This window comes from Archocentrus centrarchus, chromosome 19, assembly GCF_007364275.1.
Source record: "Archocentrus centrarchus isolate MPI-CPG fArcCen1 chromosome 19, fArcCen1, whole genome shotgun sequence".
NCBI lineage: Eukaryota > Metazoa > Chordata > Actinopteri > Cichliformes > Cichlidae > Archocentrus > Archocentrus centrarchus.
The window spans coordinates 8,410,751-8,438,556 of NC_044364.1; the positions used below are offsets into that span (position 1 = coordinate 8,410,751).

At 40.0% G+C, this 27,806-nt stretch overlaps 2 protein-coding genes across 4 annotated transcripts in view; one reads left to right on the forward strand and one right to left on the reverse strand.

Annotated features, from left to right (window-relative positions):
* ift140 (intraflagellar transport 140 homolog (Chlamydomonas)) overlaps positions 1 to 27,272 on the forward strand; it is a 28,573-nt gene extending 1,301 nt beyond the window's left edge. Inside the window, exons 1-28 of one of the 3 annotated variants that reach the window (XM_030754684.1) lie at positions 1,349 to 1,469; positions 1,779 to 1,900; positions 2,021 to 2,151; positions 2,400 to 2,575; positions 2,754 to 2,845; positions 3,016 to 3,122; positions 3,250 to 3,392; positions 3,834 to 4,037; positions 4,141 to 4,213; positions 4,341 to 4,432; positions 4,568 to 4,695; positions 4,800 to 4,917; positions 5,037 to 5,158; positions 5,253 to 5,379; positions 5,602 to 5,733; positions 6,243 to 6,475; positions 22,831 to 23,008; positions 23,469 to 23,659; positions 23,763 to 23,858; positions 23,975 to 24,107; positions 24,313 to 24,453; positions 24,574 to 24,702; positions 24,845 to 25,027; positions 25,119 to 25,322; positions 25,422 to 25,634; positions 25,748 to 25,914; positions 26,057 to 26,198; positions 26,302 to 27,272. In XM_030754684.1, coding sequence (XP_030610544.1) covers positions 2,031 to 2,151; positions 2,400 to 2,575; positions 2,754 to 2,845; positions 3,016 to 3,122; positions 3,250 to 3,392; positions 3,834 to 4,037; positions 4,141 to 4,213; positions 4,341 to 4,432; positions 4,568 to 4,695; positions 4,800 to 4,917; positions 5,037 to 5,158; positions 5,253 to 5,379; positions 5,602 to 5,733; positions 6,243 to 6,475; positions 22,831 to 23,008; positions 23,469 to 23,659; positions 23,763 to 23,858; positions 23,975 to 24,107; positions 24,313 to 24,453; positions 24,574 to 24,702; positions 24,845 to 25,027; positions 25,119 to 25,322; positions 25,422 to 25,634; positions 25,748 to 25,914; positions 26,057 to 26,198; positions 26,302 to 26,490 — 3,834 coding nt within the window. In that variant the 5' untranslated portion in view covers positions 1,349 to 1,469; positions 1,779 to 1,900; positions 2,021 to 2,030 and the 3' untranslated portion in view covers positions 26,491 to 27,272. Of the gene's footprint in view, positions 1 to 1,348; positions 1,470 to 1,778; positions 1,901 to 2,020; positions 2,152 to 2,399; positions 2,576 to 2,753; positions 2,846 to 3,015; positions 3,123 to 3,249; positions 3,393 to 3,833; positions 4,038 to 4,140; positions 4,214 to 4,340; positions 4,433 to 4,567; positions 4,696 to 4,799; positions 4,918 to 5,036; positions 5,159 to 5,252; positions 5,380 to 5,601; positions 5,734 to 6,242; positions 6,476 to 22,830; positions 23,009 to 23,468; positions 23,660 to 23,762; positions 23,859 to 23,974; positions 24,108 to 24,312; positions 24,454 to 24,573; positions 24,703 to 24,844; positions 25,028 to 25,118; positions 25,323 to 25,421; positions 25,635 to 25,747; positions 25,915 to 26,056; positions 26,199 to 26,301 lie in introns of those variants that run through there. The other 2 variants (XM_030754685.1, XM_030754683.1) reach the window with 2 other exon arrangements.
* Positions 10,701 to 21,788, reverse strand: tmem204 (transmembrane protein 204). Its single transcript, XM_030754686.1, has 3 exons — positions 20,566 to 21,788; positions 18,273 to 18,428; positions 10,701 to 12,190 (listed from the first exon to the last, which is right to left on the reverse strand). Exons 1-3 carry the CDS (start codon positions 20,843 to 20,845, stop codon positions 11,946 to 11,948), a joined length of 681 nt encoding a protein of 226 aa, XP_030610546.1. The 5' UTR covers positions 20,846 to 21,788; the 3' UTR covers positions 10,701 to 11,945.
* Positions 27,273 to 27,806: the final 534 nt, after the last annotated feature.

Below are 27,806 nucleotides of genomic sequence, written 5' to 3' on the forward strand. Positions count from 1 at the left end.
TTGTTGTGGAGGAATTTTGGCCCACTCCTCTTTGCTATGTTGCTTCAGTTCATTGAGGTGTGCAGGAATTTGTTTATGCACAGCTCTCTTAAGGTACCCTCACAGCTTTTCAGGCAAGTTTAGGTCTGGACTTTGACTGAGCCATTGCAGCATGTTGATTCTTTTCTTTTTCAGCCATTCTGTTGTAGGTTTGCTGGAGAGCTTGGGATCAATGGCCTGTTGCATGACTCATTTTCACTCTCACATCTGACTCTAGGACTCTAGAAAACCTTACTATATAGAGGAGTTGATGGTCAATTCAATGACTACAGGGTGTCCAGGTCCTGTGGCTGCAAAAGAAGCCCAAATCATCACACTTCCTCCACCGTTATTGGTATGAGGTGTTTGTGTTGATATGTTGCATTGGGTTTTCGATGAATGTGGTGCTGTACATTATAGCCAGACATCTCCACTTTGGTATCATCTGTTGAAAAGGCATTGCTCTGGAAATCTTATGGTACCTCTGGGTTTTTTGCACTTTTTTCTGAGCATTGCACAATCTGAGCTTGGGGTGAATTTGCTGGGACATCCACTCCTGGGAAGTTAGGTGTTGGTCTTGAATATTTTCCACTTGTGAATGAACTGTGGAATGGTGGACTTATTTGTACATGGCCCTATAACTCTTACAAGATTGCTGTGCAGCAACAATTTCTTCTCTAAGATCATTGCTGATGTCTTTCCTCCTTGGCATTGTGTTAACGTGCACCTGAATGCTCCAGACCCACAAACAGCCAGAACATCTGCTTTTATAGAGGTGCTTACATCTGCTTATGATCAGTTTATCAAGTGCGTTTGATCAGCAGCACCTGGCTGTTTAATTCCTGTGGACACAATAAGGGTGTTTTTAGTTTTTAGTTCACATACGGTTTCTACATTTTGGCTTCATTTTTAGTCAAATAAATATAATGACACAATGTAATATGTCATATGTTGTTGTTCATCTGAGGTTGTATTTTAATAATTTTAGAACCTGAGAAAGACAAAAGGATTTTTATCATATTTTGTACATAAAACCTTAGAATTGAAAGAGGGTATACTTTATTTTTTAGCATAACTGTGCTTTGCCAAAAATACATATTAAATATGAGCCTAAAAAAGAAATCTTGGCACATATCAAGTTGGTTATGTACGCAAATCCAATTGTGGAAACTACTTAACCTTCATATTTCTTATATGTGTACAGCATACTTTTAGTGTCATTGTTTATGGCAGAATCTTTTTATTTTTTTTAATTTAAAGTGGACATTGAAAAAAACTCACCCATACTTTTATCTCATGATATTTGGACTTTTGTAATTCCCTCTTCTCAGGTCCCAGAAGTTCATCTTCCACTTCCTGTTCATTCAGACCTCAGCTGCCAGACTTTTAACAAACTCAAAGAGACAAGACCACATCAGTCATAGCCTCGCTATCAGATATAGCCTTACAGGGTACATTTGAAGCCTTACGTGGGCTCAGTCATATATATGTTATAGATTTATTCACTTCTTATGAACCAAGTTGCTGCCTGCATTCCTCAGGTCATGCTCTCCTAACTGTTCCTGCAGCCTGACTTTTTACAAACCCAAGTCAAGTATTTTCTGTTCTCAGAAGGACTGAGATTGTTGGTGTTTTAACTGTTTGAACTATTTTTAAAAAAATTTTTGACTGTGATTTTATTTATTTTTTGTAACCATTTTGAAAGTGCTGTGCAAAGTAACTGTTATTACTGTTGTTGTTGTTATTGTTATTATTGACAGTCTGGAGCTCTGGCTGTATGGAAGGTAGACGCCAGAGGGAGGCTTCATGGAAACCACCTCGCAAAACATGAATATAAGAAACCTGTAACTTGCTGCATCTTCAGACCTTCCACACCTGGAGAGTAAGGAGCTGGACACTTTTTCCTTCTGAAGTCTTAGATATAAGATTAAGTTGAAAGCATGTGATATCACTGTCACTATGCCTTTTTTTTAAACTGAATACTGTGTTTCTTGTTTGACAGTGATGTGGCAATGCTGGCTCGGGCATCAGTGAGAGGAGATGAGCGCGCTCTGGACAAGTTCAGCTGGAAGGGGGCACCTCTGAAGATGGGCCCACAGGAGGGTCTTGGATTCTATGTCAGCACTGCAGATGGTAAGAGTTTGTGATTATTGTTTGAGTTTGTAAATTATAATTAAGCTTCTTATTTTGAACATATTTGATTACACTTTCTTTAAGACGCAATTCGTTTTTTCATTGCTGTTTTTAATTTTGTGCCCACTAGTCTTCATTTTTGAACAGTTATAAATAAAAGTAAATAAAATATTTCTGATTTTAGAGAGTGAGGAATCTGAAAGATACTCCACTTGTTTAATCTTTAATCCTGTGTCCTATGCATATAGGTAAAGTCCATAGTGTGGATGAGTATTGTAAGACAAGTGTACTTCTTTGTGTGGAGGGCTCCATCAAGAAACTTCTCTACCTTGAGAAAACTGAGGCCCTTGCAGTGATCACGGAGAACCTCATGTTGTCACAGTATGCTCTCAGACCTGAGGGTGGAGCACAGGAGATTATGAAGGTATACTGAAAGATTAATAAAAATACCACTTGTATCTTAACCAGTAATATCAACATGACTCCAGTTATCAATTCTGCAATTACTTTAATTCATACTATACTTAATATTTGTGTCTGTTTTATTCAGCATCAGGACTAAAGATCAGTGTGGACTAATATATGACTTTTTTTTGCAACAGGGTAAATTGAGTAGCAAATCCGGGCAGAATTTAGAGATTGTGTGGACAGAAGACAGCCTCCTCATCACTGCAACCGGGGAACAGGTCATTAGGTCAGTATACACACGCTGTTTTTAATTTAAAAAACAAACATATTGTACATTTCAATACATTTCAATCAATGTACTGATTGAAATGTATTGAAATGTATTGAAACATATTGTACATTTCAATACATTTCAATCAGTACATTGAGTAATAATCTGCTTCTTGAATATTTTAGGCTGTGGGATTTGGAGAGAGATGACAACTATGTTTTGTCTCTTGATGAAACTCTGGGATATGAAAGGGGAGAGATGATCAACTGCGTTTCATACTGTGCAGGCAAAGGTAATGGTGAAATTTTCACAAAATGTAAAAGTAAAACAAGTTTCTCTTACCCTCCACTATATTCCTGAATGTTCTTAAATATGTAGATAAAAAAAAAAAAATTTGTATAAAATTGTGCAACTCCCAGAAATCCTAGCAGCTGGCACCACCAATGGTCGCATAGCAATGTGGAGGATGGTGGTGCAGTCAGCTAGCTACAGAGGTGAGACTAAGGCCCAGTGGAAGCTGCAGACACCCACAGAAATTGGAGGAAATGTCACTCAGCTAGAGGTAATGTCTGGACCAGCATTCATACATCACTTCTGTTCCATCCATCCATCTTCTTCCATCTTCTTATCAAATTCAGTGTCATGGAGTGGGGTGTTTAGGCTCATGTCATGTCAGTTGACATTCACATTAACACCCACAACCAATTTAGAATCACTTGTTAACCTAGCTAATGCAGTACGGTGGTGTGGTGGTTAGCGCTCTCACCCCACAGCAAGAAGGACTGCATTGGAATCCAGGCTGAAGGCCTTTCTGTGTGGCGTTGGCATGTTCTGCCTGTGTCTGTGTGGGTTCTTTCTGGGTACTCTGGCTTCACCCCAACAGTCCAAAGACATGGGTGGGTTAGGGATGGTTAGGTGAAATTATGTTAATTATTAAAAAATTATCAGTCACAAACCATCTGTAATGTTCTGTTTAGAAATTTCAGTGTAATCTCTCCTTCAGTGGGGCTCCAGCCTGAATCTCCTGGCAGCAAACAATTCAAATACAGTGCTGGTCTTGTGTGAGCATGTGATGTCAGCTCACTTCAGCCAGCAGGTGGCAGCAGTGCAGCTTTCCCCGACGCAGCTCAACATCACTCAGTTCCACACAGGTCTGCACTTTTCTCTGCAGTCGGACATACACGTTAGAGGGGTGTGTGTTACAAAGGTAAGTGTAGAGATCAAGGCCTCCACAAAGTATTGCTCGTGATGCCAAGCAGAAATTTAAATTAATGTCATGTCAACATAACTTCCTCTTGTCATACTGACAGCACTCAGTGACAGTCTGGAATGGCAAGCAGGTCACTGTGTATGAACTTTCAGGGACGAGTCTGCGCAATACAGGTACCATATTCACCGAATAAACAGTCTAAACAGCAAGTTACAGATATAACTCGTCCTTCCTTTGTGCAGTTTTCTTCTTAATTTCACCACACCTACTTTCTCTGTTGTCCCTGTTTCGGATTCACAGGATCATTTCCTTGTGATTCCCACGTGGTGGCTGTACATGGCGAGAATCTTTACACTGTAGAACCAAACCGAGTACAAATCCGCACACCCCAGGTCTGTTTGCCTTGTCTATTTGTATGAATGCAGATATTTGGCAACACTTTCATTGTGAAGTGAGAAGGGACCTCAAATGATGTTGAGTCAGAGATTTTAGTAGAATGTAAACACATTTGGGTTTCTTGCTTCCAGGGCACAGTGAAGCAACTTTTAACCTTCTCCAAGGCCGAGGGAAACCCTGTACTACTGAGTGTGTGCCAGTCTTATTTGGTGGTAGGCACAGACACAGCAAACATCAGAGTGTTCGACCTCTCCAGAAGGTTAGCATTTATAGATGTTATCCTGATTAAAGCCATTTAAAAAAAAATCTCTTTTTCATGTATTGTTTAATGAGTCTTTCTCAGCATTCTCTCTGTCTTTGTAGAGATGCCAAAGCTCACTGCAGCGCCAAGAACCTAGCTGACCAGATTCCCAATCTGGGAGCCCTAAGGTCTGTTAAGTGTAACGCTAATGGTAGCCAAGTCAGCATCCTAATCACTCAGGTGAGCGTACAATAAGCGCATCAAACTTTGCTTTCTATTTCATATTGGAAATGCAATATCTTTATTTCAGAGTACTCATATTTAACTTAACTGAACTGAATGTGATTGTTTCCACTCAGGTTAATGGGCGGCCTGATCATAAAGTATACTTTTATGATGTTGAGATGGACACTGTGACACACTTTGACTTTTTCACTGGCAGACCTTCGAGTGGTATCTCACAGCCAGAAGAAAGTGAAAAGTAACTGAAACAGCTTTTGTCTGTTTTTATTGTTTCTGTACGTGTTACTGTTTTCTTTGGTCACATACTATACTTACTCTGTTCTGTTTTCCAGGCAGCAGTGGTCTCTCAGTGGTCGCTGTCCTGTATCTCATTTCTGGGATGAGAGTGAAGCTCATCTTTTTGTTTGCGAGACTGTGCCAGTCAGCTTTGAATCCACATCAAATAGTTACTTGGATCTGGTAAAGACTACTCCTAAACACTGAGACAGCTGGTAGCTTTGACTTTAAAAAAATAATAAACACTCTCACTAAATGGGCAAAAGTAAGAACTAAAACCCAGGTACACTGTTGATTTGTGCATTTAGCAGCTGTTACGATGGGATTATTTTCTAAATAGTTTTAACAGGTGTAATTAAATGAATAAGGAGTAGTTTAAGAGTGTGATGCCTTCCTTTCACTCAGGTGGATGTGTCGGTGGTGACATTCTTTTGCACACAGGAGCATGGGCTCCTTCTACAAGACTGCTCCCCCAGACCTCCGGGCATGCAGGCCCTCCTCGCTCTGGATGTGCCCTACTATTATTATAGCTGCAAGGTGAGGACTGAGAGCATGTGTGTGTGTTTGTCTGTTCAGTGGGGCGCTCCGCATAGAAATCTGTTGCTTAAAATGTCCTTGTGTCATGTGTTTTTATTTACATTTGTCATTATTCTTATATGCAATCTGTGTTTGGTCCAATACACCCCAGCTATTATTTCGGAGGGGTGATGTATTTCTGCCTGAAGTAAGTGTCTTTTCCCTACGGTTCGTTCAGAAAGCTTCAGTGTTCTTGATTGTGCTGTGATTGTGTATGCCTTGTGCTCCATATAAGAAATAAAACTGAAAATTACTAGCCGCACAAGTGCATCTGTGAAATATCTACAGCTCTCTAATCTGTACTAACGTACTTTACAGATAGACATGTTTTGTGATCCCTCCTACTCAATCTCCAGTTCCTCTGTTTCCATTTTATATTTTGCATTTATTTTTATGTTCTCACTTCACAACATGCTTACATGGGTCTGACTCATGTGCTTGCTGATCTTACCGCTACATATTTCTACCAGCCAGGTGAGAAGAATCATGGGTTAACTGAGGTTTCAGCATCATCACACCAAACCCAGCCAAAGACAGGGCCGCCTTCCCAGGTGCCCCACATGGTGTCCCGGCAAGCTCTCAGAGACTTTGTAGGCTTGGAGAACTGTGAGAAGGCCACTCGGGACGCCATGGTCAACTTCAGCTTCTACCTGACTATCGGTGACATGGATGAAGCCTTTAAGTCTATCAAGCTCATCAAGAGGTAAGGTGTCGGTGTGTGCACATCAGTGATGCATGTGTCTGCCTGGTGGTATTTGCTTGTAGAGGAGACATGGAGGATGGTATTTGCTCTTGTCTGATAAATGTCATCACTCCTCTAATTGTTTTCATGGGGACTTTAGTTCAAAGGCAAAGCAAAGCACATTGGAAGGGGGGGGGGGGGGGGGGGGTAGCATTGTTACCACAGACTTTTCTCTTCTTAGAATGCGCTACAATCCTCTGCAGTGGGAGATAGGCAAAATGAGGCATTGTTGCTTTTCATTTCATCTCATTTCACTCAGCACCTTTGACTCTTAAGGTCAAAGGTGCTATCACAATAGCTTTTTTTTTCAGTAGCAGAAACAAATTTCCATACTTGGCCTTTTCTGACTGTTAAAAAGAGTGCGCGGTTAAAGCACCTCAGCCTTCATTTTTCATTCATCTTTAATACTGTTAATGATAAGTGATGAGAGCCTTTTTAATTAGACACTTGACAAGTCAGTAATGATAAATGGTGATACTCCAATGATCTTTGGAACTGGGCTGCTACATTTTAAAATCTGTAAATGCATCATTTAAACAGAGTAAACTCACTGTTTATGTAAGTACATGAATTATATGTAAAACACAGGACATGATTAAGGACTTTTTTGTGTGTCTCTGTTGAGGGAAGGAACTCTTCAATGTATATATGTAACTGTTTCTGTTAGTGTGCGGGTGTGTTCTGAGGGGATGTACTTTTCTAAACATACTCTGAATCACACACACAGACACACACACACACACACACACTCGAGGTCTCCCTGCCAGTTTAGTCCAAAGCGAGTGCCCCTTTTCCATTCTTACAAACATCAAATCAGGTCACTAAAAGGATGTGTGTGTTAGTTCCTGCATGTGTGTGTGTGTGTTTGTTTGAGAAATTTATGTGATTTCATCAATGATCTGATAGTATCTTTAGGAGAGTACGTGATTCAGGGAACTCGGCCTGAATTCAGCTGTAGATGTGCTTTCGCACGTACAAGTATTACCCAAATGGGAAAATAGCATAAAAACAAACAAATGGGAAAACAGCATACTCCACTGGCTGGATATTCCAAACAGTTTAATAGGCCTGATGACAGCTTTACTAAGTTCCTCATTGAGGGCTATTTTTTACTGCTGCTCATATTTTTTTTTTTTAAACATTTGTATTGTGTATGATTCCCGCATATCTCCACCCACAGAAATATGCATTTCCTGCAGTACTAACCTGTATCTTCAGGGACTTGTCTCTATGATGCAAGTCTTTGAATCAACAAAGGTTCTTATACTTAAGTGTGACTTTGGCTTGTAAACCAGAAGTCAGATTAATTTCATGTAGCACGTTTATTTGAGGAAATATCTGGTGGAAGCACTAGAGACAGTATGTCTGTGTGATGTGTGTGCATTAAAAGTTCAAATCACCTGAGTCACGGATGTGTGGGTGAGCTGCATGACTGTGTGAACTACAAAATAGCCTTCCTCTCTCTGATAATGAAACTGGCAGTATCCTTGGATGACATGTTAAACATGTAACACACTTTGAACAAAGGTGATATTCTCAGTATCAAAGTCCCTCCTGCTTTTGAAAGCACTGTGTCACATCCAGGTTGAAATGTCTTATTCAACCCACACTGTGCTGCTTCCTCTCATTCACATTGTCCTTGACTTTTAGGTGACATGCTGTCTCGTACAGTCTTTTCCTTTGATTTTACTCTTTAAAACCAAACGTTCCTTGGAATTAAATGAATCAAGGAAGTGTTCAGACTGACACTGGCATGATGCATTTGACCTCTCATGCGCTCAGTTTAAGCCATTTGCCACTGGAAAGAATCAAATTGACCATTTTCAGCTCTTCTTCTTTGTGAGCCTTTCATTCTTCCAAGAAACTTATAGCATTATTCACTACTGTTTGCGTCATCTTTCATGCATCAGGCTTGAGTCACATTACTTCTCACGATAGCAAAGTAGGAAGTTATTCTGAGACTAGATTGTTTTGGATTTGCTGAGATGTAACTTCCGATAAGCTGTGCACATTTTTAACAGCTGAGGTGCACAACACCTATACCTGTACAGTGCTGTGAAAAAGTATCTGCGCCCTTCCTGATTTTTTTTAGTTTTTTGCACATTTATCACACTCAAGTGTTTCAGATCATCAAATACATTTTAATATTAGACAAAGATAACCCGAGTAAATACAAAATGCAAGTTTTTTAACAATGATTTCATTTATTAGCAGACAAAAGCTATCCAAACCTACCTGGCACTATGCGAAAAAGTATTTGCCCCTTCCTGATTTCTTTCTTCCTGATTTTGTTTTTTCTGTATGTATGTAAAAAAAAAAAAAAAGTGTAAGATCAAACTAATTTTAATATTAGACAAAGATTACTCAAATAAATACAAAATGCAGTCTTTACCCCTCGGCCTATAAAAGGCTGTTGTGGTACTGTCATCAGCTTTCAGTGTTATTTCACAGTATTTGACAGTATTTTAAAGGGGAAAAGCTATCCAAGCCTACCTGGCCTTGTGTGTAAAAGTAATTGTCCCCTAAACCTCATGACTAGTTTTGCCATCCTTGGCAGCAAGAACTGCAGTCAAACACTTGCAATAACTGGCAATGAGTCTTTCATGTTGCCGTGGAGGAATTTTATACCGCTCTTCTTTGCACAGTTGTTTTAATTCAGCCACATCGGTGGGTTTTCAAGCATGAATGGATTGTTTAAGCTCATGCTAAAGGATCTCAATCTGAACTAAGTCCAGACTTTGATTAGGCACCTTTTTCTGAGCTATTCAGAGGTGGACTTGGTGTGTTTTGGATCATTGTCCTGCTGCATAACCTAAGTGTGTTTGACACAATCCTTCAGGATTTTCTGGTAGAGAGCAGAATTCACAGTTCTGTCAATTACAGTGAGGTTCTGATGCCACCCGAGATCATCACACTACCACCATTATGTTTAACTGTTGGTATGATGTTCTTTTTATGAAAGGTTCTATTTAAGTGATTTCTTGATTCAGCAGGTCTGGCGGTAATCAGGCCTGGCTGCAGCTAGTGAAAATGAACTTGGCTTTCCAAAAAATGTGGTTAATCACAGTTAATTGGGAATTTAGCAAGAGGGAAGAATTACTTTTTCACAGGTAGGTTTGGGCTTTTTTTCACCTTAATGAATGAAATCATCATTTGAAAAATGCATTTTCTATTTACTCAGGTTATCCTTATCATTTATTAAAACTTGTTTAATGATCTGAAACATATAAGTGTGACAAATATGCAAAAAATGAAAAAATCAGGAAGAGGGCATATACTTTTTCACAGCACTGTATATCATGTGTAACACTTTTTCTTATAAGCTGCTTCACACTATATGTCGTAGCTCTAAAGTTACAGCAGAAATGACAGTTTGCACGCAAGAATGTACTTAAGTAGAGGCAGCTGCCTGAATATGTGCACGTGTCTGATCATATAGCCTTCTATAGTTAAATCTATCAGCAGTAAAATCATTATTCAAGTAATCGAGGATTTTCATCTCTGCAGCAAGCTCAGCAGCAGATTATGAAACATCTCTAGCTGAGCTTGATTGATCTTTTATTCAATAAGTTAATTATTATGTTTTATTATGACAGTTATTATGTTTAAGATAAATGTCTGTCATGACAATAAGAGAGCTATCAGTACCTTTTCATGTTTGTCCTTTAAATTTATGGTATATTTTTCATACTTTAGCCACAGTAGACTATTGCATCTATAACACTCTTTACAATGAAGTACAGTGATATGTAATAATTTGGCCTCACACCTTAGGACATCTGTCATTGGCTCCAGTCCCACTGTGACCCCGAGTTGGATAAGTGAAGAAAATAGATGGATGGATGGACTATTAAAAAATTTTTATGGTTATATACTGGTGCTAATTTGTGACCTTGGGAGCATACATACAAGGTGCACTTAATGAAATTAAATCAAAGCTGTTCTGGAGGCAGGCACCTTGAATCAGATGTAGTTATTTTGAAGCCCATATCTAAACAAGAAAGCCATACCTTCAGGTTATGTAGTCACGGGGAAAAAAAAATAAAACTTCCTGTATAGAATCAAAAGCCAAATCCAGCAAAAAATGCAAAAGTTTGGTGACTTTGCCCCCAAATTAGTTAGTTGCGTGGAAGCGCACAGTTTCTCACATCTTCTGAAACGCTTGTGAACCTTTACTGGCCACATGCATCAACACAGCAACATGATTGGCTAATACATTTCACATTGGGATTGGCTCTTTGGCAGCATGGACGGGACAACTGTCATCTTTAGTTTTTCCTCCAACAGATTTCTGTTCAGGCACCAAGCAGCAGTAAAGACAACAACCACTGGTTTGATTATGTTTACCAATAAATTTATTGAATTTACATGATATATTATTATTTTAATGTGGAAGACCCACAAATAACCTGGAGTTCTTTGCAGAAAAATGATATGGTCATTACTACTACTAATGATAGCCCTATGCTATTAGTTTAAGTTTAATATTATATTAATTTAGGTATTGAGTATGTACCAAAGCAAGGAGAGAATCATACAGGAAGCGTCATGAAAAATGAACTTAACTGAACAAATTGCAGTACATCGGCAAAATAGTTATTACTATCAATTTAACAAAAACTACTTAAGAAGTCCAAAATAATTAATATGCTTTATTTAGCAGGTTATTTGTCTTTCTGTCTTTTTTATTTTTCTTGTTTCAAAAATTAAAATATTCATGAAAAATTAATTCCTAGAGTAATATAGCCTCATGTTTTTCAGTTATTTGTTCAACATGCTGTCTTTCACTGGCTATAATAAAATTAAATATTGTCACTGATTATGTAAAGCACAGTCCAAAAGCTAAATGAAGACTCTTCAGCTTTTCTCCTGGTATTTTCCCTACTTGTAACATATATAATTAATATGTGCATAACATTTTTAACAAGCGAAATGAAGACAAATATGAGGTATTCTGGTATTATAATTTCAACATCTTTCATTATTTCCAATTTATAATTGTGCAGGAGACCATTTCATAAATGCACATTTAATAAAACAGGTCAAGTTCCAGCTTGATCTTTTCATAGGAATTATGATTTATATAAGACAGTCCTAATCCAAATTCTTTTCTGAACAGGTCACTCAAGCTTGATTGCATGATTGTATCATGCAGTATTTGAATTTGTCTGGAACTTTAGGGCTGCTTTATACATTAATTTTAGTTAAATATGTGAAAACTGTGCACTAAACAGCAAAATATTTAGTATATCACCATTCATAGTGGGAGAAATAGGATACAATTGCAAGCATATGTTAGTCCAGCCATTTCGGTAGCACAGGAATGGCATCTTCTTTTGAGAGTCATGTCACTGGCGCATAGCTGGAATAAACCATGAATGGTTGAGAGCACAAGTCTTGTCACTGGTTTGTTGTGTGAGATCTCCTGAGCTCAACAAGGCGACTCCACATACTCATTGTCTAGACGTGGGTGAAAAGGTGATGCCAGTGAGCGACTGATGATTATAACTCGAGGTGCAAGGCTGTCATCACGGCGGTGTAAAATGTTCCAGATGAGCATGGCCGCAGCCATTGTGGCCAACAGGCAAGCAGCTATGTCCATATAGCAGGAGTAGGAAAGGTGCGTGTAGGGCCCGATCTTATAGAAGGTCACGAGTCCAATAACCAACACAAAACCTGCATGGGATCACAGAGAGAAAAGATCTGTTAGTCATTTACCAATATCTCTATATAAAGTCAGGATCCAGTGAAATACAGTATGTTGTTTTTTCTTTCTTGTTTTGAATTTCTGAGTGCTCCTCTGATTAAGCTAAATCATTTTTTCACATTAGACAACTCGCATCAGAACTCTTGAGCATATTAAACTCAGGTAATTTTGGTTAGCATGATACTAGATTTGACCCAATGTAGGCATCACAGAAAAACAGTCATTACAATTAATCCCGAGGATAACATGAGAACCTTTGGGATAGTTTTAAGACAGACACCTGCATTGGTAGATGAAACATCCCATTCTTTATGACCCCCCTTTGCATTTATAACAACTTCCACTGTTCTGGGAAGGATTTTGGAGTGTGTCTGTGGGAATTCCTGCTCATTCATTCAGAAGAGCATTTGTAAGGTCAGTTGGACACCTGCAATGTCCACTGTGCGTGATTGCAAAGCTGTTCGATGGGATTGAGGTCAGGACTTTGTACAGGCGAGTCAAGTTCTTCACATCAAGCTCTTCCAACCATGCCTTTATGGACCTTTGAAGCATAGAATTGGCTAAAATGTCTTGGTAAGGTAAAGCATTACAATTTCCTTTCAGTGGAACTGGCCAGTGCCAGAAAACAACATTTACATGTGGCCAAATACCTTTGTCTATGTATTTATTTTTTTCTACCTAAACCATTTAAACCTATAGTTTACAGTGACTTTTTAAAATCCCACATGCTCATAATTACACTGTGTCTCTGCAGCCCCTCTATTTCACAGTAAGGCTGGAGCTCTGTGTGTGGCCTTTGATTTGGGAAATCTGTTTCCTCTGAGGAAAAACTTCAGAGATCTCAAGATTAAAGTTCTCAATAGCGGAAAAATATCAGAGCATGAATACAGGCTTGGAAAAGCCTTTGAGATGTTTTATCTTCTGCTTTCTTTGATTTGCAGTAGTTTGACTGAAGCAAAGAGGAACTCCGGCTTGCATGCGAAGGTAGAATGCCTCAGCCTTTAGTTTCATGCTGTTTCTTTGATCTTTATTTGGTTGTAACAACATTTTTCAGTGTCTCCATGGCCTGCAGTTGTCCTGCTTCTTTACAGTTAGGTACAATGTGTATTAAAGCAACACTGCTTGGGTGTTTTTCAGTCAGTTTCTCATTCAGTGCCTTCAAGTGTGCTCTGGAGCCATTATATAGTTCAACAATGCTACATGTCTAAAAAAATTGCCCCATCCACAGTGATATAAATACAGGGACCAAAAATAATCACTGGAAATAGGGATGTTAGTACTTTAGGATATGAATCAGTTGGTTTCCTGAAACAGTCAGTGGCACCAATGAGGGAAGTTCATTTATATATCTTTCTCTACCTCTACTGTAAGATGGCTGTCATTGTTTTAAGTGAGGATGTGGATAATTGTGTCTGTATATCATTGCGTGTCTGCTACTGTGTGTATGTATGAGAATGCAACTGTTTGCTCCCGCTGTTCATGTTTAACCTGTCTGACTCCTTACCCAAGAAAATGAATAATCTCCTGTCCAGGTTCCAGCCAGGGTGGGCTGTGTGAACCTCTTTTCTGGCAGAGACTTATCTTTTAAACTTCCTTCCCCTTCTTCCTCTTTCCATCCTTCCTTCCTCATCTCCTTGCCACACCCTGAGCTCCGAGGTTAATATATTTACTATACATCTGACACAATCTGTCACAGAGAAAATCTTAATGAGTTTTGTGTTACTATGTAGCTGGTTCTTGGAAATTCATTTGGCTCTGCTAATTTCCTTTTAGCCAGCAGTGACTTACTGTAGCTGTCATGATTAACCATTTTCTCTTGCTCCTCACCCGGAATCTATTGAGCTACAGACTTCAAGGGAAATGCGACTTCTTTTGGAGCCTGGCTTAAAATCAATAAATGGAGTCTACAGATTCTCGAGGTCAAAAGAAATTAGAAGCCACATCTCAGTGGGATGTGATCTGCAGTGTTGACATTTGACAAGTTAGAGCTGTGTCCATTCAGAAAACACATTCCAGATTTGTCTCACGGGGTGAAAAGGCCGCTATTGTGCTTTCATTCTCGACTAGCCAGCACTGCCGAGAAATGGCTTTACGCAGCTTAATATTGTTATTCCACACACTCACACACTCTACTTGCAGCTGTAAAGCATTTTGGCACGTCTGAAAATGAAAACATTCCACTGAAAGAGAGCGATGAGTAAAAATACCTCCATTCATTCAGGAGTGAGCCCCATTCACTGAACTTAGAGGAGGAGGAGGAGGGCTAAAATAGGAATGGAGGATGGATGAATGGTAGAGGCCTGTAGAACTACAGTGGCTTGCAAAAGTATTCATACCCCTTGAACTTTTCCATATTTTGTCACATTACAACCACAAACATAAATATATTTCACTGGAATTTAATGTGAAAGACCAACACAAAGTGGTATACAATTGTGAAGTGGAAAGAAAATTACACATGATTCGAAACATTTTTTACAAATAAAAAACTGAAAAGTGTGGTGTCCAAAAGTATTCAACCCCCCTGAGTCAATACTTCGTGGAACCACCTTTTGCTGCAATGATAGCTGCAAGTCTTTTAGGGTATGTCTCCACCAGCTTTGCACATCTAGTGACTGAAATTTTTGCCCATTCTTCTTTGCAAAACAGCTCAAGCTCAGTCAGATTAGATGGAGAGCGTTTGTGAACAGCAGTTTTCAGATCTTGCCACAAATTCTCGATTGGGTTTAGGTCTGGACTTTGACTGGGCCATTCCATTGTAGCCCTGGCTTTATGTTTAGGGTCGTTGTCCTGCTGGAAGGTGAACCTCCGCCCCAGTCTCAAGTCTTTTGCAGACTCCAACAGGTTTTCTTCCAAGATTGTCCTGTATTTGGCTCCATCCATCTTCCCATCAACTCTGACCAACTTCCCTGTCCCTGCTGAAGAGAAGCAGCCCCAGAGCATGATACTGCCACCACCACATGATGCTGCCACCACCATATTTGACAGTGGGGATGGTGGGTTCAGAGTGATGTGCAGTGTTAATTCTCCGCCACACATAGCGTTTTGCATTTTGGCAAAAAAGTTCGATTTTGGTCTCACCTGGCCAAAGCACCTTGTTCCACATGTTTGCTGTGTCCCCAACATGGCTTCTGGCAAACTGCAAACGGGACTTTTTATGGTTTTCTTTTAACAATGGCTTTCTTCTTGCCACTCTTCCATAAAGACCACATTTGTGCAGTGCGCGACTAATAGTTGTCCTGTGGACAGATTCCCCCACCTGAGCTGTGGATCTCTGCATTTCATCCGGAGTCACCATGGGCCTCTTGGCTGCATCTCTGATCTGTGCTCTCCTTGTTCAGCCTGTAAGTTTAGGTGGACGGCCTTATCTTGGTAGGTTTACAGTTGTGCCATACTCTTTCCATTTCCAGATAATGGATTGAACAGTGCTCTGTGAGATGTTCAAAGCTTGGGAAATCTTTTTATAGCCTAAGCCTGCTTTAAACTTCTCCACAACCTTATTCCTGACCTGTCTGGTGTGTTCTTTGGACTTCATGATGCTGTTTACTCCCCAGTATTCTCTTAACCAACCTCTGAGGCCATCACAGAGCAGCTGTATTTGTACTGAGATTAGATTATACACAGGTGGACTCTTTTTAGTCATTAGCAGCCATCAGGCAACTTCTGAATGCAATTGGTTGCACTCAGAAAAAAGGGGGCTGAATACTTTTGCACACCGCACTTTTCAGTTTTTTATTTGTAAAAAATGTTTCAAATCATGTGTAATTTTCTTTCCACTTCACAATTGTATACCACTTTGTGTTGGTCTTTCACATTAAATTCCAGTGAAATATGCTTCAGATATTTTTTTTAGACCTACTGCGTCTCCTTTTGTCCTCCACTTGTTTTCCTAAAATTTTTAAAGACACACTGCACACCATGCTGAGATGTGAGAATCACCTCATTGGTGCAAAAATATTGTTTTATGCCTGACAAAATGTGTTTTCTTTGGCATTTTTCATCAATTCAAGTAATGAAATTATAGCAAATTATGTGTTTTGTGTCAGGTTGCCAGTAAGTTCTTAAAAATACAATTTAAGATGGCCTCTTTTCTAAGTTGTCTGTTATGTGTAGACACAAAACTGCTTCATCCCTTGAGTTAGGTCCCTTTTTAATGCTTGAATGATTCTTAGGGCAATGCTAAGTTACTTAACAAACAAACAAAAAACATTCCTCTGAAAATGGTAAGGTACAAGGAACGAAAAAGAGTGAAGAAGCAAAATTTGAAAGACCTTCAGAAAGCCTGGAGAACTATTGCTCAAGACCACTTTAAAAATAACAAGAAAGCCCGGCTGCTTGGAAGCAACATATAAAGTAACGAGAGGTGGCTCAAGATTGTTGCTCAGTGCTGTAATTCAACAAAGATTAAATGTATTGCCTAGGATGACCTAGGATGAATCCTTCTGACTTATATCTAATGACTAATGACTTATATTTGCATCTACTCCAACCAGTAGATGAAAGTTTTATTTTCATCCAATGGCAAATCTATGCAGTATTGTCTATTGCTTTAGTTGCTCATGCTCAGCTATGTGCAAAATATCTTGGAACATGCCAAAAGGGCCCAGTCTGTTGAAATGGGCTGCAAACTTTCAAGCTCCAAATTGAATTGAGCATCCACGTAGTATACAAGCCTCCATAGAGGCACCATCCTGCAACCATCAGGACCCAAATGGTTTATTGCACATACCAATACCATACATCTGGGAGGGAGAGGAGGGCCTATACAATATTAGGCAAGTAGTTTTAATGTTGTGGCTGATTGGTGTATTTGAAACAGAAATGTTTACTATTAATCCCTTTTCAGACCATTATTGTTTTATGATAGGGAAGTAGGTGTTTGCTGTAATTTTCTCTTTAGACTGGTAAATCTATTTTGCCACTGTCTCTGGTAATCATTCTTTTGTGAGATGAGCTCTTGGTCACTGAGGTGTTCCTCGTGTTGTTGTCTAATATAGGAAAATGCAGTAACACTGGGTGGGCCTCAATCCTCTTACCAAGGTCTTTAGATAAAAGCCATCAGCCCCGCTGGAATTTGCCCTGAATAGACTAAAGATAAAGAGGAGATTCTTTACTTGTGACTACTCTTAGACACTTTGTAAACAGACAGAAAAGCTAGGCCAGTGGATCTAGAGTGAGGCAAGTCCCACCTAGCTGTCATAAGTACCAGAGGACATTTCTTCACCGAAGCGCACTGTAAACACAGAATCACACTAACACACGTACACAAGCATATATGCACATAATCCCTCCTGCCAGTGCACACACAAACACACAGTCCCCGTCGAAAACTGTCTTTCCCGTTAATTCCCCCTCCCCTCTTTTTCCTTCTTCAGCTCAGGGTTTTGCATAACAGGTAGTCACAGACATTTCCTCGTCCTGAGCAGGGATATCCTGGCGCCCGACAGTCGCTCCCTGGCTCACTGCAGCTCTGGTCCATGGATTTTGGACTAGGACTAAATTTAGACCCACAGCAGACCCCCTTCATGCCGCTCAGAAACCAAGCAGCTGAGCGACCGCAGCGCACAAGACACTTCCTCAACAGGGGCACTGGGACAAGTCCACACTAGGCGACACTAAATGTCAATTGTGATGGATGGCTGGGTGGATAGATGCTTGTTAATTCTAGTTAATCCTGAGGACAGTGCAGTTTCTGTTTTTCTCTCTTAGTTTGGCTGATCTGTTATTTTAATACCTTTTCAATGCGTGTCTCTAAAATAAAAAATACTGTAGTTTGAGATTTATTGGCATCTGATAATTTTCATAGTAACTTCCTGCAGCATTTGAGGTCTAAGGTGATCTTTAGTATTGGAAAGTTGCCCAGTCCAGCCCAGCTGTGATTACATCGCACTTTTATGGCACTCAGCCAGACAGCGTGTGAACTTTGCACTGCGGAATTTAAATTTGTCATTCTGTCACAATAGTTTGGATATTTTTTTTTTTAAATGATAAAACCCAAAAAGCAAAAAAAAAAAAAAAGAAAAAAAAAGCTGTAAGGATGCTGGTACTCACTGGCTAGTTGGAAGAGTGCAGCGATGGCCTCCTCCCACCACTGGGATTCATGTGAGATGAAGCGCAGTTTCATCAGGCCTAGAAGGAAGATCAGCTGACCGGCAGTCAGGGCCACTGTTGCTATCAGGTTACACGCTCGCATCATGTCGAACTGCACTTCAAGGACCAGAAGAAAAGTTGTGTCATATTTCTGGCACTGTGATGTGAAAGTGTTAATTATACACATATGACAAGTTAGACAGCCTTAACAGTCTTTAAGAGATACTTTTATAATACGTCTGAATTTTTGAGGGCATCATAAAACTTTAGTCAAATTGTACAACCCGGTTTCCAAAACAAGTTGGGACACAGTGTGAAATGTAAATAAAAGCACAATACTCAAATGCCAATTGTTAAAAATTGTGATTTAATACATTTAGTGCAAAGACGACACAGGGAAAATGTCATTGCCATGTTGAACCTTTGGCATGGATATCACCTCTTCTTCTAAGACACTGAAAGCATTTTGGAACGGTGGAGAACAGCTGATAGGCTTCTGAAAGTAAATATAGGATTTCAGCTTGTCAGTGGTTCAGGGCCTGGTTTGTCTTGTTTTATTTTTCATCACACACTAAGTGTTTTTTTTGTGTGTGAAAAGTCCAAACTGCAGGCAGGACGTCTTAGGAATTCTCTTCTTCTGACAATGGTTTGGCATGGTCTTGCTGAAAAAGGCAAAACCTTCCTTGAAGAAAACATTGTCTGGATGCTGCTCCTGATTCTTAATATGCAAGTTGCCAATGTCTGGTGCACTAATGCAGCCCTACACCATCACAGATCTTGGCTTTGGAACTGAGGTGGATGGTCCCTCTTGTCTTTAGCCTGCTTTACATACTGTCCATGAATTCCCCTCAAAGAAAATTCAGATTTTCACTGGTCGAATCACAGGACAGTTTTCCACTTTGCCTCTGTCTATCTCATATGAGATCAGTTCCAGAAAAGGTGGTGGGGTTTCTCAGTCTTGTGTATACATATTTATATGTTTTGTTTAGTTTTTTTTGGTTTGTTTGTTTTATTGTTTGATATGGGAGATAGAGCTGGTCATTCCCTGATCTGGAGGTTCCTTTGATCCCCGACTCCTTCATTCTGCATTTAAATTGTACTTGGGCGAAACACCTACCTACCGATTACCACTGAAGCGTCCACTGGTCTGTGTGAATGTGAGAATGTCTTTAAGTGGTCAGTAAGAATGCCAGATAATACGACATTTATTTTATTATTTATTTATTTATTTTTGCATGGCAAAGTTTGAACCTTTATTTGTGGACGCAGCAACAAACTGTGCTCGCTTTGATTTTCGAAGCACTTCTGATCCCATTTCCACCACAGTTTTGTTTTCGTCCTTTGTGTACATTTTCCAGATTATCTGAATCTTTTATTTACTACACTATATACTGCAAATAATGAAATCATGTAAGGATCAAATTCTTACATTGAAGGACATTGTTCTGAAATTGTTGAAGTATTTTGTGTTACTTAATTACCCAACAATAATGAACTGTTCTAGAAGTTGTTGTTTTTGTTTTGCTCATTTTGTTTGTTTCCTTTTTTTTGTTTGTTAGTTCTTCGCCACTTTTCTATTCGTTTGTTCCCCATATGCCAGCTTTTTTTGGAAACAGGGTTGTGTAATACATTTCCAGCAAAGTAGCATTGACATGATTACTATTTTTTCATGAATGGTGGGTCACTTCTGCCATTAGTAAGCAGCGCTGCCCGTTGCCCAGGAAAGCTGGCCAATGGATTTCAGCATTTCCCAGGCTTGTTCTTAAATGACTCTCAGTGGAGCTTATTTAGTGAAGCACATAAATCTGTCGTAGCATTGACTTTGACTGAATGTTTATCCAGATACCCAAAGCCAATTGACAGCGTGATTATCAATAAAAAGAATTTGACCTTTTTATGCAGTGTGTGCTACAAATTCTTGGATGACTTCCATAGGCTAATGTTTATACTAATATGCTGGATCAACTTGAAAGTTAAGAGCTTGGATTTAATTCATGTATATCAGCTTGATCTGAAACCCTGACAGTGAAATTCGTCAGCAGTGTGTTTTCATATGAAAAAGAACAAAACCAACTACTACACAACACGAAACACTACAGAGATATTTGCAGTATTAAGTGTGTTTCTTTTATTCACAAGTACTAATCAATCTCTCAGCAAGCTTTATGGTTTGTTAATATTAGTATTTTTTTAAAAGCAGACATAAACACTCTGTGATGTCAAACTTAAAATCTAAAGTAAAGTAAAAACTTACATTTAACAGTGCCACGGGATTCTTGGTAGCCTGCATACTCAGAGCCCCAGCCGATGCCTTCACATTGCTTCTGTGTGCCTTGAACCTTTCTGTCAGCCTGGAGGTCGTCACGGCCCCTTTCCCCACCATTGGGGCACATTTTCCATAGTCCCACACTGCGCTTACGCCCGTCCTCCAGATCCTGCAGGACCCAGCTGGGTGTGACGGCTGCAACATTATTTAGGACCAGGGACAGCAGGGCTACGGCCACCGCTGCCGCCACCAGCCTCTGCAAGGCCATGTGACGCCCGGCACCTGCCACTTCTCCCCCTCCGTCGTGTCCTTGCTCTGAGTCCTGTTCCCGCTCAGTGGACTGCCAGCTCCCTCTCCTCTCCTCTGGGCCAGAAGCACTAGCAGTGCTCTGGGCCCCCTGGCTACTCTCCACCTCCTCCACCACCACCTTCTTCTTCTTTGAGCTATTAGCTAGTGTTGTCCCAGCTCACTCAGAGGTGGAATTGGCAAGAGTCTCGTTTTAGGGTTTAGCTAAAGGACATCTCCATTCATCCTCATTCATGAGTCGGTTGTTGTCGCAGCAGATCCTCAGCCCTCCTCCTCAGACAGCAGTGTGGGTACGTCGGGATTGATCCAGCTGGCACCTAGGTCCATTCCACTGGCTCCGGCTGGCTGCAGCTTGACTCTTGGATCTCAGTCCTTGCTTGCACTTTATCTTCTGCTTTTCCACTCTCCGGTGCTTTGCTTATTGCACTTTTTGGACTTCTGGGTTTGCAGCTGGTTTCTTTGGGTGCACAGAAGATTGGCTTTCTTCTTTTTTTCTTTTCAGCAATGCCACATTTCTTTCAGAGAAGTAAAGATGGAAAAAGCAGATTCTTCACACAACGTTGCTAGGAGCTCAGTCGTAGGTGGCTTTGCTTTGGCTACACAAGACCGTCTGTAGACTTGATGAGCCCCTGCTGCCTGCCTGGAACAAGAAGTCCTCTAGCCCACCCCCCTTTGCCTCTTTCTGTCTTTTCCCCTCTTTCTCTCTCTTGCTCACTCACGCACACACAGTTTTCTCTGGAAATCTTTGTGGTCAGAGTTGAAATGCAGGGGAGTTACAGTTCATCATAATCCAAGGAATCAGTTAGCAGCTATAGTAAGCAGTGAACAGGCAGCTCCTTCCTTCATGATCACTTTAAATATGAGTGTGTGTGTCTGTGCCAGTGTGTTTGTGAGACAGAATGTCCAAAAGACACCCTCTTAGACGTCACCGTTCGTTATATTCTTTTGTCTGGAGACCAGGGGGCGTTCGCTAAAGTCCACTCGCCCATGTGCAACAAACATAGTGACTGCCACAGTCGGCCAGCAACAGGATGTGTTTCCTGAGGGGAAAAGAGGATGGGAAGAGAGGCCAAATGTAGACCTGTTTCTTCTCTTGTCTTTCCTTTTCTGGCTCTCTAAATCTGGCCACTGCGAACTTGATTTTTCTCAACATTTTTAAATAACTCACATTTTTTTTTTTATCCCAGGGTTTGTTTTCTATGACCATAAGGAGTAAGCGCTTGGCTGTCACTTACTACTATTGCTTTTTTTTCACTTAGTCTCCCTTCTTAAAGCAGGGCCCCTAAAGATTTGGGATATTTCCTGTTGCCTAACTTTAATAAACAGCCCACATCTGTATCAGCTAAAGCAAGGAGGAGGGAGGGGATGGAAATAGAGACCAGATGGCTGTGGAATCTTAAATTTGGAATTGAAGCTGAACTAAAGTGTGCGTGCATGCGTGTGTGCGTGTGCGTGTGTGTGTGTTTGGGGGGGGTAAAGGCTTGATTTACGTCAGAGAAAATGTTTAAAAAAACAGAAGGACAGAGAATGAAAAGCCTGCCGCTTGCTTTGAGTTTAAAATCCTTTTCTCAGTCTTAAAATGTTCTCATTTCTAGATAATGCTTTTTTCAGTATACCGCAGTTTGTTTTTTTTGGTGGACATTTATTATAATTATCATTAATACTGAAATGATACTATAATGCTAAAGATCTGACCCTATCGACCTGAAGGTATTTACAACTTTAAATCAGGTTTGTCCCCATTTTCACATGCACACACTCCAGCTTCCAAATATAAACTTAAATGGAATCAGACATAACTGGAAAATATTGTTACGCAAGCCAACATTGTACGTATGTGCGTATTTATGTGTGTGTACAACCAATTTCATTGTTGAATAATAAAATACCAAGGCAGTGAGCCACACATCACTCTTGCAAACAAGCCATTTCTCCTTTCTTCTGTAGTAAAGCGGTGTGGGAAAATATGGCACGGATGTGTGTGAAAACTCGTCGGCTGGATGTGGCACGCGTGTGCCTTGGGAATATGGGAAATGCCAGGGCAGCAAAAGCACTAAAGGAGGCGGAGGCTGAGCCTGAATCAGAAACCCAAGTTGCGATGTTGGCAGTTCAGCTCGGCATGTTGGTAAGACATTAAAGAAGTTTTCATTTAAGCCACGCTCACAGTCTAACGGAGTGGCTTGTGCTTTTTTTTTTTACTTGACCCCAAACTATGTTAAAGAAATTGTAAAAAGTGTTTTCTCTGTTTGGGTTCAAGCTGACACCCAATTTAACTTGAAAACACTTTCAGCACCATACATGGTAAAAGCAGAGCAAAATATAAGATTTCATTAGAAAAAGACAAAAGTAACTTAAAAAATAAACTCTGGCTTATAAAATTGTTCTAGAAGATCATTTTTGTCTCTCTCTTTTTTTTTTTTCTCTTTTATAAATAACCTGTGTTCCAGCTCACAGAAATGTCACATCCTTTGGCTGCAAATAACACATCCTCTCTTTAAGTCCAAGCGTTGTACCACGCACAGACCAAGGGACTTTCCGGGCCGAAAGCATTTATCTTTCCATCATCTTTTCCTGTCTTCCAACAGGAGGATGCAGAAAATCTGTACAAAAGCTGTCAGCGCTATGACCTGCTGAACAATTTCTATCAGGCTTCTGGTAAATGGCAGCAGGCTTTGGAAACAGCTGAAAGTTACGATCGCATCCATCTGCGCACCACGTACTACAACTATGCCAAATACCTGGAGTCCATGGGTGATAAGACACTGGCCCTCACTTAGTAAGAATTTTTAATTTTTTTTTGTCAGTGATGCAGTAGTTTGTGTAGGAACAAATATACCATAGAAACAAGGTATGATTGATTATTATCCGTCTTGTTACAGCTATGAGAAATCAGACACACACAGGGTTGAAGTGCCCAGAATGCTCCAGGACGACACGTCATCTCTAGAGATTTATGTTAACAAAATGAAGGACAAGTAAGTCCAGAGTCTCCCTTTATGTTTAAAAACATCTCTGTATAATATCACCTAATGCTTATATTCTGTTCAAAACCTATTTTTAAAAACAAGTGCTTTCCATCTTGTTAACTCAGGAGCATCTATAAGTGGTGGGCCCAGTACCTGGAGAGCCAGTCAGACTTGGATTCTGCGCTACATTTCTACGAGTGTGCTCAGGATTATCTCTCTCTTGCTCGGATCTACTGCTACAGAGGGAACATTCAGAAGGTGACTCAGTTTGTAATTGGGTGTTTTTATTTTTCAAGAATCACATCTTGAGGACTTAATTTTCTTCCCTTATATATAGTGAGGATTGTACTTGAGAAACAGGTCTAGGTTTGTAAAGCCACTGTAAACAGTGTTGCAAATGTGCGTAATTTACATGCTTCTTTTGTTTATATGATAACACAGTTTTTTTTTTTTAATTTCTTAGGCATCTGAGATAGCCAATGATACGGGTGACAGAGCAGCTTCTTACCACCTGGCCAGGCATTATGAGGGACATGATATCAAACAAGCTGTTCATTTCTACACACGAGCTCAGGCCTACAACAATGCTATACGACTTTGTAAGGTAAAGTAAACCATCTTTTTTTTTTTTTTCTCCCCATCAGCAACCTCAGTTAGAAATTCCTAGGATGACCCACAGTATAGCTATTTATGAAGCAAGATGTTTTCTTGTGTGTCTGACCAGGAGAACGGCCTGGATGACCAGTTGATGAACCTGGCTCTGCTCAGCAACCCAGAGGACATGATGGAGGCTGCGTGTTACTACGAGGAGAAAGGCACCCATATGGACAGAGCTGTTGCGCTCTACCATAAGGTGCATTGAAGCTTTCAGTTTGTTTTTTCCTGAGTGAATGGCTTGATGCATTCTAATTATTTCCACAAGGGGGAGCTATTGTGACATATATTGTGAATTATGTCTATATTTATTCATTTATTTATTCATTTGTTTCCTGTAGGCTGGCTATGTCTCCAAAGCCCTTGAGCTGGCCTTCGCCACCCAACAGTTTGGCGCACTTGAGATGATCGCAGAGGATCTCAATGACAGCTCTGACCCAGCCCTCCTGGCGCGCTGCTCTGACTTCTTTAGCACACATTCCAAGTATGAGAAGTCTGTGGAGTTACTGGTAGCAGCCAAGAAGGTACCACTGTGATACAGCATCAGCTGCCTGCCTGTTAATCCATTCATATGTGCTTACTTGTGTTTGTGTGTCTCCACATCTGTGTACCCAGTACCATCAAGCCCTGGAACTGTGCGTGAAGCAGAATCTGACAATTACAGAGGATCTGGCCGAGAGAATGACCGTAACTGATTCAAAGGATATGTCTGAAGAGGCACGCAAGGAGCTGCTGGAGAGGATTGCTGACTGCTGCATGTCTCAGAGAAATTACCATCTGGCCACTAAGAAATACACACAGGCAGGCAACAAACGCCAGGTAATAATCTGATGTGTAGTAGTAATACCCGCCGTACTCTTGGACTTTGCTAATATGACTCTAAAAACTTAAAATATTTATTTTGTTTCTTCTTAACAGGCAATGAGGGCCCTCCTCAGGTCAGGCGACACGGAGAAAATCGTTTTCTTTGCCAATGTTAGTCGTCAGAAAGAGCTTTTCGTCATGGCTGCCAACTATCTCCAAACTCTAGACTGGCGAAAAGATCCAGATATCTTAAAAACAATCATTGGTTTCTACACAAAAGCCAGAGCACCAGAAAAGCTTGCTGGCTTCTATGAAGCTTGTGCTCAGGTGGGCAAAATTTCACGATGGCCATCATCTGCACTTTTGAATCTTACTTTGAATCTTATTTTAAGTAAAATCTGGATGAATTAATGAATAGCTATGTTGTTATCATTTATAAGGTGGAGATTGATGATTACCAGAACTATGAAAAGGCTCTGGATGCTTTGACTGAGGCATCAAAGTGTCTTTCAAAAGTAAAGGACACTTCGCCTGGAGAACAGGAAGAACGACTGGCTGTCCTGCAGCGTAAGATCACCTTAATCAGGAAATTCATCCACATACGAAGGTATGAATATGAACTCATTTTTATTTATTTTATCTTAGATTTTGTGGTTTTCATCATACAAGGCATACATTTTGATGGTTGCTTTGTTTTCGCCCGGTTTGACCCGTCTGTGACGTTTTGAGTTCATCACGTTTGTCTGCAGGTTGTACAATGAGGATGCCGGGGAGGCGGTGCGGTTGTGTGAAGCCCTGCTGATGGAGCCAGAGCTGGACCCTGCTGTCAGGATTGGAGATGTATTTGGTCTAATTATCGAGCATCACTGTCAGCAAGGCAGCTTCCAACTGGTGACTCTTCTTTTTTTAGATTTTTCAGTAGGTCACATTAGACACAAGCACTTTTAAATCTTTGGATGCTCATCTCTCCGTATGCTCTGTAATTCTTTCCTAGGCCCACCGTAAACTGGAGGAACTCCAGAAGCTGTTGCCAAAATCCCAGAACGTTAGGTACTACATTAGCCAGGCCAGCCTAGTGGCCCTGCATAAAGAGATGGGCATACCTATGGATCATGGTGAAAGCATACACGTCTCAAAGGAAGAAGATGAGGAGGAAGTGGAAGAGGATTTAAACGTGTCTTAACAGTGTCGTTATTTAATCTAGTGAAGCTAAACAAAATGTGCTCTGCACTTTTTCAGACCGGAAATAACTGTGGAGTTAGCTCTGTCCAAAACGGCTACATGAGAGATGTGAGAGTTGCCAAAATCACATTCGCGAAATGAGCACAACTTGTGGTTGCACTCAAAGACACCTTGCTTTCACACAGCCGATGAATACTACAGATTATGAATATCAAATACAAAAAAATACATAAATGAATAAGTAAACAAATCAAAGCTACACCAAGATCTCATCAGGATACTTGAAACTTTCAAAAATCATGAGGCCAGAGAGTGTGTGTATTACCTCAGCTGCAAAACTTGGAAAACATTAGGGAGTTAATGTATAAAAGAAACTTCATTTTCCAAAATGCTGAATATAAAACACATTGAACATGTATCCTCAGCAAAAAATCTCTATATAATGCAGCAGTTTTGCTCTTGATCTTAAATCCCAGATTAATTATTTTTACAGCAGCTTTTGTGAAGCATCATTTAGATTGATAAACGCAGGCTCTTGCCTTTGAGCTGTTGAGCTGTTTTTACAGGGATTGATTTATTCCTCATATCTGACTGAGGTTTGCATGCATTTGGTACAATTTATTTTCCTATTCAACTGATGTATTAAATGTAAATATCCTCTCAGTGTCATGTTATATCTCTGTAAAGTATTTTGCAGCTATTTTTGATAACATGAGGCCACATCTTAGACTGTGAATTCATTGGATTGTTCTTATACATTGTTACGTTCCCATTAAAACAAAACAAAAAGCATTGGATTTCATGGGGTTTTTTTTTGCATCATTTGCATATACCAAAAGCTGAAAACACATTGATTGAGCTGTAAAGCTGTTCTTTGTACTTCATGTCCTGCTGGATCCTCAGATTTTTTCCTCTCCTAGATTCACCTTGAAAGTATTTTTTGTGTGCTGGAAGCCTTAACTCTGCTTCTATGTTTAGTTTTTTTAAAAATTATAATTACTTTTCCTTATGACATAGACAAGATTGTTATGTTTAGTTGAGTTAGCATAACCCCCTGCCAGTAGTCATGATGTTATATAATGAGCATATGGTACCATTTTGGCTTTAAATGTGAAGTATTTTAGAAGAGCAGCTATCCCAACTGTATGCTCAAGGGGGCACTGTTGTCAATAGAATTTTACCATTCTTTCACAAAGGTCTCAGTTTATACTGTATAAAGGTTAAATAATAAATGGCAGAGTCACTTATACAACTGTTAGTGTTACCCATACTTTATGTACTTTTATTTACATAATTAAACATGTAAACAGAATTTTC

Coding starts and splice junctions, on each gene's coding strand:
- tmem204 (XM_030754686.1), bottom strand. CDS start 20,845: ATGGCCTTGCAGAGGCTGGTGGCGGCAGCGGTGGCCGTAGCCCTGCTG. Junction 18,429..20,565: donor ATCCCGTGGCACTGTTAAAT/GTAAGTTTTTAC, acceptor TGGTCCTTGAAG/TGCAGTTCGACATGATGCGA. Junction 12,191..18,272: donor TGCACTCTTCCAACTAGCCA/GTGAGTACCAGC, acceptor GATCCCATGCAG/GTTTTGTGTTGGTTATTGGA.